General features: G+C 43.2%; 1 protein-coding gene across 2 annotated transcripts; it reads left to right on the plus strand.

Annotated features, from left to right (window-relative positions):
- The first annotated feature begins 128 nt into the window (after positions 1-128).
- PCTP (phosphatidylcholine transfer protein) lies at positions 129-8883 on the plus strand. 2 transcript variants are annotated; one of them, XM_065693839.1, is made up of 6 exons: positions 129-464; positions 2955-3072; positions 6833-6912; positions 7230-7401; positions 8072-8139; positions 8637-8883. In XM_065693839.1, the coding sequence occupies exons 1-6, from the start codon at positions 318-320 to the stop codon at positions 8700-8702; spliced, it is 651 nt and encodes a 216-aa protein (XP_065549911.1). In that variant the 5' UTR covers positions 129-317; the 3' UTR covers positions 8703-8883. The 2 variants fall into 2 exon arrangements, with proteins under 2 accessions (XP_065549911.1, XP_065549912.1); XM_065693840.1 differs by lacking the exon at positions 129-464 and adding an exon at positions 521-787.
- Positions 8884-10331: the final 1448 nt, after the last annotated feature.

Below are 10331 nucleotides of genomic sequence, written 5' to 3' on the forward strand. Positions count from 1 at the left end.
CTTCAATCTTAGTCCTGGGGGACACCCAAAGAAGCCAAGCTCTGACACATACCAGGAGAACCTGACCCTCTTCCGGCACCGGACATAAGACATTTAAACACCGCCTCCCCAGGTGCAGCTGAGCAACCGAGACCTTATCATGAAACACGGAGCGAACGTTCACCCCGGCGCACCCTACATCCTCCGCCCCCCGCACCGCCCCGGCCCCGCAGCCCTCTCCATGCTGCGCGGCGGCCCCGGGGCGCGGCGGGGGCCGGTCGTGGTGCGCGGAGGGGCGGTGCCGGCCATTGGTCCCGAGCTCGCCGCCGCTGCGGGGAATGGAGGCGCCGGCGCTGCGGGGCTTCCCCAAGGAGCAGTTTCGGGCCGCCTGCCGGGAGCTGGACCAGCCGGCGCCGGCGGCGGGGGGGCCCTGGCAGCTCCTGGTGGCGAGCATGGGCGTGAGGATCTACCGGCTGTACGACGAGGTGGGCGGGCCGGGGGAGCTTCCCCCGCGCCGGGGTGGCCGTGCATGGGCCCTGCCAGGCCCTGAGCCTCTCGGGGAGCGCCTGCGGCGCGCTGCGGGGAGAGGGACTCGGAGGGTCGGGGCAGCGGAGCGGGTAGAGCCGCCGGGCCGCGCACAGGGCGGGCTGGGACCCGTTGCCCATGCAGGTGCCCCTGGCCTCGGCTCGGTTTCTCCGGCCTGCCGGAAAGCAGCTTTCAGGGTAATGCTATTAAATGCTGATGAGGAAGCGGCTCCGCAGCGGTGAACGCCGCTCTGAGAGGCGGTGCGCTGGGAAACCCGCACCCGGTGAGGCCCTGAAAGCTCGTTAGCAGCCGATCGGTGCCGGGGGCGCTCCTGCTGGAAGGGGCTCCCGGCCTAACGGAGTGTTCACTGCGGGTCCTCTCTAGCAGTGGTAGTCTGGGAAACTGAAGGCAGCAGTTATTATTTCCTATTGGCTTTCCAGCTCCGTGCGGTATTCCAACCCACTGATTGAAAACCTGAAATGTTCCACTCTTGGTTTAACTTTCTTACTGTAAATTGCTGGTTTTATTGAATGTCTGTTTTACCTCCTGTAAGGTGTACTGTTCGCTTCTCAAATCAAATCTGTTATTTCATACTGTTATCAAAATCCTTCCTTTTTATTGGAACATATTTAATGATGTATGCCATAATTTGTCTAGCAGTGGTACAAATAGATTGGGAGAGAAGAACACAATAATTTCTTGCTCTGTCTTGAGCGACAGTATAAGAACTTCAAGGCTACAGATGTAAGAATGAACTGACATTAGGAGCCGACCTTTGAATGTAAGGTAGTGTCCCATATGTAAAGTCAGCACAATCTGTAGCACAACACTTGCACTCTCAAGTGACTTCTGAATAATGTGACAGTAAATGGCATTGCTACAGCTCTATTTTAACCTCTGATGGAGGGTTTACCTATAACAAAAGTGCTTTAAAGACCTATATTGTTTGTGTATATTTTGATAATCCTCAATTAAAAAGTATTCCAGGCACTTCCAGCTGCTGTAGGGTGGAATGTGAAAGCTTTAGAAACAAGCAATACAATGTAATAGTTTGTTTTCCTAAAAGTGTGGAACTGTAGCCTGCCCTCGCTAAGGTACAAAGCAGACACTTCTGTGTCTTTGAGGCAGGCTCTGATAGCTTAAATGAGAAAACGGCTGCATGGCTTTCTTCTATCAAACAAATTGCGAGGAAGCCAAAGGATGCAAAGGATGGGCGAGTGTGCTGATGAACAGCAAACTTTGCGTGTCGAATGCAGAATGAAAGGTTTCTGTGAGCTTGGTTTGTTGCCTCTCAAGATGCAGCCATAATCAAAGTCCAGGAAAAGAATAGAAAGAATATTTTTGAAGCCCCAAATTTTGTGCTCTGGCATATGCTGTAGGGTCTTGGCTTAATTTCAGCTGTAATACTTTAAAAATGAATTTTTCCTTGTGAAAATAAACGTGGATGCCTTTAACAAAGACTGTAAGAGTGTGTGGGGCTGACCAGTTCAGGTTGGAAGCTTGTGACTGATGCTTCAGTGAAGCCACAGTAAAGATGAATAGCTGAAGAATTATTGTATTTTGGTGTATCAGTTCTTTGTCTTCTGAGGTTGATTTGTGAAGGGGAGGGGAAGAAGAAAAATCAACCATTCACTGACAGAATGTTTTATAATCCCTTCCTTCCCTTGAGAATGCTTGAATTTGACTCCTACACTGTATATTCAAAATACTCTCTTTGTTTTAATTTAGTCCTGAGCTGGTACTAGCAATAGTACAAATGTTCTACAGGCGCAGATGGAGTTTCCATATGTTGAAAGTAACATTAAAAGTGTTAACATGGGAGATATCCTGCACCCCACCCCTTCATTGCAGACAGCTTTCAGAAAGAAAATAGCTGATAAATATTGAAGGCAGCTATAATAACACATTGTATATAAGTGTGAACATTGTAAAGCATTCTTGTGTCACAGCTCGAAGGATAAGCACACCTACTTTGCTGGAAAGCTTATTCCAGATGGTGCAGTACTTGGTAACCTCCTGGGAGGTTACCTGAGATTCTTAAGCATGTTATAGAGGGTCTGGAGGCTTTGCCACAGGAATTTAATGCTTCTGGTAAGCTTTGGTGTGGGCAGGATTTATTCTACACTGACCACTGGAGATGAAAAGTTGGAATGTGTGTGAAGAAGCATGCTCCCTTTGGAGTGACTTACGAAGTAAAAGGGTACTGGTGTAAGGGAAGGAACAACCATTGTGCAGGGCAGGTCAGCCTGTCTGGATTTACACTTTCATGTGTAGATCAAAAAGTTGAGAGGTTAAAGACTGAATCTCACATTGTTTTTTGAGCACTTCTTTCACAGCTCTTGGGCAGATTTGTAGTATGTGCCCCACCTAACTTCCTTCAGCTGTTCTCCCTGCTGCAGAGTGCTTCCCTTTCCTGTGTGACTTTTCCTCTCCCCATTCTGTTTCCACAGCAATCAGGACTTTATGAATATAAAATCTTTGGTGGTCTTGCTGACTGCTCCCCAAAGCTGTGTGTGGATGTCTATATGGACTTGGATTTCAGAAAGCAGTGGGATCAGTATGTTAAAGGTAAGCTTCTCTAGGCCATTTAAATCCAAGCTTTATGTCCACATTGACTCTTCCTACCAGAAGTTTCTTCAGAGGTATTTGAAGTTGCTGCATCCAAAGACTTTGAGCCAGACTTCAGTATCTTTTGGGATAAGGTTGCACTCTGCAAATACACACGTAAACACTGACATTCGTCACCATACACTTTTTTTTCCTGGAATGAATTATTTCCATGTTGATTAAAGCATACGATTGGCATCACTTTTTATGCTGGAGCACCTTGTACGTTCTAGTTGTAATTCCTTAGTTAAATTTTAGTAGAGGTACTGGGGAGCAATGGAGATGGTACCTCTTCTGCGTCTTTGCATATTGCGGTGGAGCGGTGCAGTCGCAGAATCATAGAACACGAGACTGGATCAAGGATCATCAGGTCCAAACTTTCTTGGCAAAAGCAGAGACTAGACAAGATAGCCCAGCACTCTGTCCACCTGAATCTTAAAAGGTGTTGGGGAATCCACAACTTCCCAGGGGAATTATTTCAATGGCTGATTGTTCTCATTGTGAAAAATATTCCTCTAGCTTGTACCAGTTTGGTATGTAATGGAATGTGTTTTTCCTGAAAGCATTGGTTGTTCTTAGCACCTGTAACAATTAGAAATGGATGTATTGAGAGAACAGTTGATGACTTCGGGCTTTTACAGAGAAAGGAATAACTAATTTAGTTGTGTTTATTTAATGTTGTCTATGAAAAAGGGAGTTGAACCTGGGTATCCATATGATGTTAAAACATCTTAAGTCAGCAGTGACAGGGCAAGGATTCAGCTGATGTAGGTGTCCAATAATCCATGTATTTTAAAGATGGGAAGCCTTTCCCTGTTAAGCCTGTGCTTAAAGTCAGTTCAATAAAAATGAAACACGGTCAGAATGTTTTGCTGAACAAAGAAAAAACAACTGTTAAATGTTGTGCTTGTTAAGTCTAGGACAGCTCTGTGGGGAATGACTGCTAGTGATGCCTTTGGCTGTATGGGTATAGAACCACATATTTGACTCATGTCAGTACTTGGTCAAGCTTAAGAAGCTATGTCTTCATTAGTAAGTGTTATTTGTCAAAACAGGCAATGGATTTCTTATAGCAAAGGCCACTTTGCCATTAATGAAGCAACAACACCCGGAGTGGGTTCAACAGTATCATACTGATGTAAAAATACTGTTATCTTGAGTTACTTCAGTAGTCGTCAAGTGCATTTAGGAGAACTGAATCCTTCTTAAACAAATACTGCTTTTTTTCTCAATGCCTTCTTAGGAAAGGAAGTAGTTCGGGGAAGCTACACCCTGAAACTGAAAACTAGATAATGTTGCAGAGCTGGCATTTACATCCTTGCTGACCATCCTATGTTCATTTGTGAATATGTACTTGTGCTGGTACTTCAAGTCCAGTGTCTCACAGCAGTTAACTCTTGGAAGGTTACAAACATAATGTTAATGCTTTCCTTTTAGCTGAACAATTGACGCAAAGCCACCCATTCTTCAGAACTGCACACGGGATGAAACAGTGCCAGCAACTGTTTTCAGTGTTAATGATATAAGCTCAGGTTTTCTTTCATATTCAGGCAGAAAAAACAGACCACTTTGATTCACAGCCTTCTTGCTGTTTGTTTTACTGTTTATATTCCTTGTTGCTCTTAGAGCTATGAATGATGGCAGTGCAAAGTAGACTTCTCTGCTGAAGTGCTGTCTGGCATTGAAATAAAAATGTGACCAGAGTAGATGTAGCTGCCTTTTTATCTGAAAAGGTACCTGCTTTGGTACACGGTGTAAGAGAAAGTAATCTCTGTCCTCTAGTTCTGTTCAGCAAAACTCTTCTAAAGGCCTGACTAGCAGCCGATACAGAAAGTACTACAAGTACTTCAGATTGTTGTGCTTTGATCTGTTCTTCCAGGGGTTTGCCTCAGAAACATTGGTTACCAGACTGTTACTGTTGTTGCATTGCTGTTAGTAGTCCGGCTATTTCCAAAGCAGGCTTCTGGCTACCCCGAAGATGTGGACATTCTGAGGCCACATTCTGAGTGCAGAAACTGCCAATTCAGCAGGAAAGCTGTGACTAAACCATGGAATAGTGATTGAGGTACCATATGCTTCTGTGGCATGATCCAGAATGGCCGGGCCAGAGCTATATTGCAGTTTGCTCCTCCTGATTGCAAGAGTCCTGATTGAGCTCATGGTAAAACAGTTTAATGGTAATCACTGACTGCTAAAGCAGCAAATGCAGCTGTGCCTATTATGAATAGAACAGCCTTGTGGTTGATTGTGGTAATGCTAAGTGAAGTCTGGTTATTGATGAAAATATGCTGTACTCTGTTTTGGCCAGAAGCTGCCCATTGGTATTGACAGGCTAAAGTGACAGAGATGGGACATGACTTACCTATTGTTTGTTTTTAATGTGATTGCAAAGATACAAAGGTAGGTGTGTTAGTGGCTAACAGTTGCACTGAAGTCTTTAAAATACTGACTTTATCCCCTGAAGGAAGGAAAGCTCTGCAGTTAGGAATGAAAGTAAAGCTAATATACCAATGCTCCACTGACCTCTGGTGGATAGCATAATGCTCCAGCCTGGAGCAGAAGAGCTGTTTATGTGGGTGACAGCTGACTTGCAGGGCACGCTAGCAGAAGCCTGGTTTGGAACATATTACATAGGAGAAGACTCTCCCATCAGTGACACCCTTCCTTAGCAATGAGAATATCAGTCTGTTCAGCCTTGTTTTCAAAAGAACCCCCCCCCCCACCGAAAGTGATGTGCAGATGCATTACATCTGCAGGATACACAGTACCTGAGGCAGAAGTCTGCTCTAAAGGAGGAAAGCTCACTCTGTTTATGTGAACCACCTCTCTGGATCACACCCATGATAATGCATCCGTGTAATGGCAGGTCCTTAATAGACAGGAATTCACCATGCTCAGCCTCATGGCTTATCAGGTCTGTTCTCCTGATAATGGCAGTTACTGCCTCAAGGGAATAAGCTGTACAGTAAGGAGCTTTTCAAACTCCATTATGTAGTTTGGTTTTAACTGTTTTCTTCTCCTTTTTGCAACACTGCTGTCTGGCTGAGTCATTGCCATGATTTAGGGACTATTCTTAGATTTTTCTTTCTCTTTTCCTATGCAGTTGCCTTCTGACTGAGTTTCCAGGCAGGCTGGAGGTGTGATGAAGGCTTGTAAACTGCTCAAGCTTCTTCTTCACTGTTGTCTGTATATACTGCTGTGAAATTCCTAATAGCTTTTCTAAACTTCATTAATCCCTCATGTAAGACTTCTTACATGACAAGCAGTGTTTGTCCTAGTTCTGTGTTAACTCAGAATCATTTACAAGGATAGTGACATGCTTGTGAAAAAGCATACTGTACTTGTGGCTCAGATTTATACAGAATGTGGACATATGAGGGAAAAGCTTTGAGAGGGAAAGGCTGTGGATGAGCTGACTGTCTGAAAGGAATTTGACTTTGCCTCCCCCCAGAATTGTTCTGGTTTTGTGGTTTGTTTGGGTCTTTTAATCAACTAATTCAATAGCAGCAGAAAATCAGGCCACTTATTTTTGTGTATCTGATTCCTGCACAACCCTGGTACAGAACTCTTTTTAATGCCTCCTACTGCTACAACTTTACATACATATCAATTTTGATATAAGGATGCCATGTAAAATGTGTTCATGTCATATCTGAGCAGCTCTTGGTCCTGTTGCAGTAGAAATTAAAAATATCTAACCATCTTCCTTTTTCAACTGCAGAACTGCATGAGAAAACATATGATGGTGAAAACGTAATCTACTGGGAAGTGAAGTACCCTTTCCCCCTCTCAAACAGAGATGTATCCTTTCAAGCTTTTTGTTCTCTTGCACCCTTTGTCACTTGGTCAACCAGGGATCCCAACAGTGTACTGATTCTGCTGCTCTGCTGCACATCATCTAAGGTCTTGCAGTCGTTGTGTGACATGAATATGTATAACATGAAGGAGAGTGGGGGTGCCTCTTCCCACACACAACTAAAGCTCACATAACTGGATTGAATCCTGTAGAAGCATAAGAAATAACTTGAAGGAGCTGGTATTTGTGATGGAACTCATTTGTCAATTCATCATTTGTCAAACTGACACTGTTTTGACATGCCTCCTCAACTTGAACACAGTATGTCTATATCCGTGAATGCCGAGAGATGGATGTTGCTGGGCGGAAGGTCTGGGTTGTGTTAGCTCGGAGTGTGTCTATTCCTCAGTGCCCTGAGAAGCCTGGTATTATCAGAGTTAAAAACTACAAACAAAGCCTGGCAATTGAAAGTGATGGCAAGACTGGATCAAAAGGTAAGAGGTCAAGAAAGTGTGATCACAAGTCGTGTAGCCAAAGAATGTCTGTATTAGCAAGATGCACAAAGAGGAAGACTGGAAATTTTAACCTAAACCCAGGTACTGTAAAGTGGATGTACTGAGTCCTGGGAGTACTTTAAAGTAAATGAAGCTCTTGGAAATGCCCAGTGCAGTGTCCTGCTGTTAAGAATCTTTTATTTAACAGGCTGGGTAGTTAAGAATGAACTACTGAGACCACTTCATTCTGACCCCCCATTTCTCTCCTGCCAGGTGGTTCAGTTGGGTAGAGTCTGATGCCAGCTGCAGTCTCGTGAATTCAGCAATGATTTAAGTGTCAGGTTTGACAGATGTATAGATTAAAGGGTTTGCCTAGAGCTTGACTCCTGTCTGAGATCAATCCTTTAAACACAATCTTATTTTAAAAGACATGCTGCCTAAAATAGTTTGCAGTAGTCTAAGTTAATATTACGGCACTCTCAAGCTTCCCAGAGGTTACCTGGGAATGGCTGTGCTTATTTCACATTCCACTTCAGCATAAGTTGACTATTTTGTGAAGAAATGAGAGCAGAAATGTTGTACTTCAGTCATGCACACCAACAGCTTCTGTCATGTGCTGTTACAGAAATGGGCTATGGCTGGATAACTTTCTGGTAACTTTTCTCTCTAGTGTATATGTACTATTTCGATAATCCTGGGGGAATGATTCCATTGTGGCTGGTCAATTGGGCTGCCAAGGTAAGTAAAGGCTGACAGCACAATTGTCTTTGGGTTATCTGTTTCAAACAGTGCATTCACTGCATCATACCTTCTTCTGCATGGTGGGTAGAATTATTTTCTTTCAGAAATGGATGTATTGACCTGTGTAACAGAGCCCCGTTTTTAGAGAATCACTATTGTCTGCTCTCACTGCAGTTGTCTTCATTTTTGGTTTTGGTTTTGGTTTTTAAAGTCCTATCAAATCCTTGGTTAGTCAACCAGGCAGTTACATTTCTGCAACAAAACCAAGAAACCCATCTTCCAGAGCATATGTGAATAGCCTTAACACAAGGAAACTTCAATAATGCAGTCTGTTCATGAAGTATAAAAGGAATGGTCTGCTGCCTTGTACCACATCTTAGAATTGTCCTGAATTAGTTAAAGGCTTTTATCTGTAGAAGTGGGATTCTTATTCTGCTTATAGTTTTTCCTGACTCCATTATGCAAGAATGACTTTTCCACTTTTCTCTTTACAGAGTGGCGTGCCTGCTTTCTTGAAGGATATACAGAAAGCCTGCCATAATTATTCTAAGAGCATGTAGGTCAAAGTTGATCTCAATTGCTTAATTTCTAGAGCTCTGCACTTTCAGGAGTGGCTATGATATATTACACTGGATAAAATCTACCTCTAATATTGGAAAGAATTTTATTATAGTTGGTTTATGCCTTGAATTTGATTAGATCTTTGTTTCTATCTCCAACTGAAGAGCTAGCCACTAACAAGGTACCTGTTTCCTGCATTCTTTGGAAAGAACGTAAGTTGAGCCTTATCCCTCATGCTTTGCTTCTGCTGATCGTCACGTGCCACCCAGAAGAGTTCTGTTGTCTCAAATATTGCATCCTTGGACAAGAGACAACGATCTTGCAAGGAGAAACATCTGAACTTGGACTGAAAATTCTCTGCATGTCTTATGCCTGGATCTGCCTTCATGGCCTTGCAGGGTGGTTGCCTACTGAAAATGGGTAATGGAACTTGGCATTGCTTAGGAGGAAACACTTTTGCTGCTCAAGTTTTTAATTCTTAAACCGTGTGCTATAAACCTATAAAATGCTGAGGACATGCAGGTAAATTACTAGAAGTCTACATCAGGAACTGGAGCTCTGCGTTATGATGCCTCTTTATAGTGGCTTGAAGTCCAGAGCTAAAGGGATTTGTGCCTAAAGCCTTGCATTCACATCTCAATACCCCTGTATGCAAAGTAAATGCCATTGGAGGAGTTGGCTTCCATATCTAATTTAATGGGAACAAGTTATGTCTTCAGAGTCTGTACCGTATCTAGAAAGCAGCTTAGGTACCAATTTGAGACTGGAAGTAATTTTAAACTGGATGCCTGCAACTGATTGTGACTGAACCTGATGTGAAGTTTGGGCTTGCTTGCATTTTGAAATTTCATGCTGCTGTGAACTGTGATTTTGGATGGTGATCCACTGAAAGCACAACAGAGCAGGAAATTACATTTCTAGCACCTTTGCAGGGGGCAGAGAGGTGGTGGAGTGCATAAAACATGAGAGGGCCTCAATCTCAGGGATTTAACCTGTTCTGCATTGTTACTGAATCTAATCCTGCTACTGAACAATTCTTGTACTGGGGTAGCTCTGTCCTGTTAAAAAAGAAATGGTTGGAGTGATTGCCTTTATACTTTGTGTACATACTCATTTCCAATAAATTATTATTCCATCCATGCAGTGTTCTTGTTCCTTCTCTCATGTTCAACAGTGGCCACGCTGGGCAGGTCATAAATGACAGCTTGATATCGTGGGCTGCTTTTTAAAGGCTTTTGAAAGAATAACTAAGTAGGATTCCATGTATTCTGAAGAGCTTGCTGCCAGCAGTTTAGGCATTTTTCAAGTGTTTTTGACTCGGAACTACAGAATTCAATATTACAGTGTTAGGCAATTTTCAATCCATTTTAAATTTAGCTGTCACATTTTTTCTCCAGCAGATAAAGAACAGACATGGAGAGAGAACAATTCTGAAGCATAATTCTTTTCCCATAGTTTTTGTGCATGGGTGCTTGCTGGAGGTGGAGCCCAATTTTTATGTATGTGTACTGAAAATTATTTATCTGCATCATACCAGGAATATGATGGTGTTTCACCTGAGTACATAAATTCTCCAATTTTCATTTGCAGTGTTGGAACAAAAAAATACCATCAGAAAGCATTTTAGC

Source organism: Lathamus discolor, chromosome 13 (assembly GCF_037157495.1).
Source record: "Lathamus discolor isolate bLatDis1 chromosome 13, bLatDis1.hap1, whole genome shotgun sequence".
Classification (NCBI taxonomy): Eukaryota; Metazoa; Chordata; class Aves; order Psittaciformes; family Psittacidae; genus Lathamus; species Lathamus discolor.

Excerpts from the sequence above, each read along its gene's own strand:
- PCTP (XM_065693839.1), top strand. The coding sequence starts at position 318 with ATGGAGGCGCCGGCGCTGCGGGGCTTCCCCAAGGAGCAGTTTCGGGCC. Across the intron at positions 465-2,954 it reads TCTACCGGCTGTACGACGAG|CAATCAGGACTTTATGAATA; the intron begins GTGGGCGGGCCG and ends CTGTTTCCACAG. Across the intron at positions 8,140-8,636 it reads TGGTCAATTGGGCTGCCAAG|AGTGGCGTGCCTGCTTTCTT; the intron begins GTAAGTAAAGGC and ends TTCTCTTTACAG.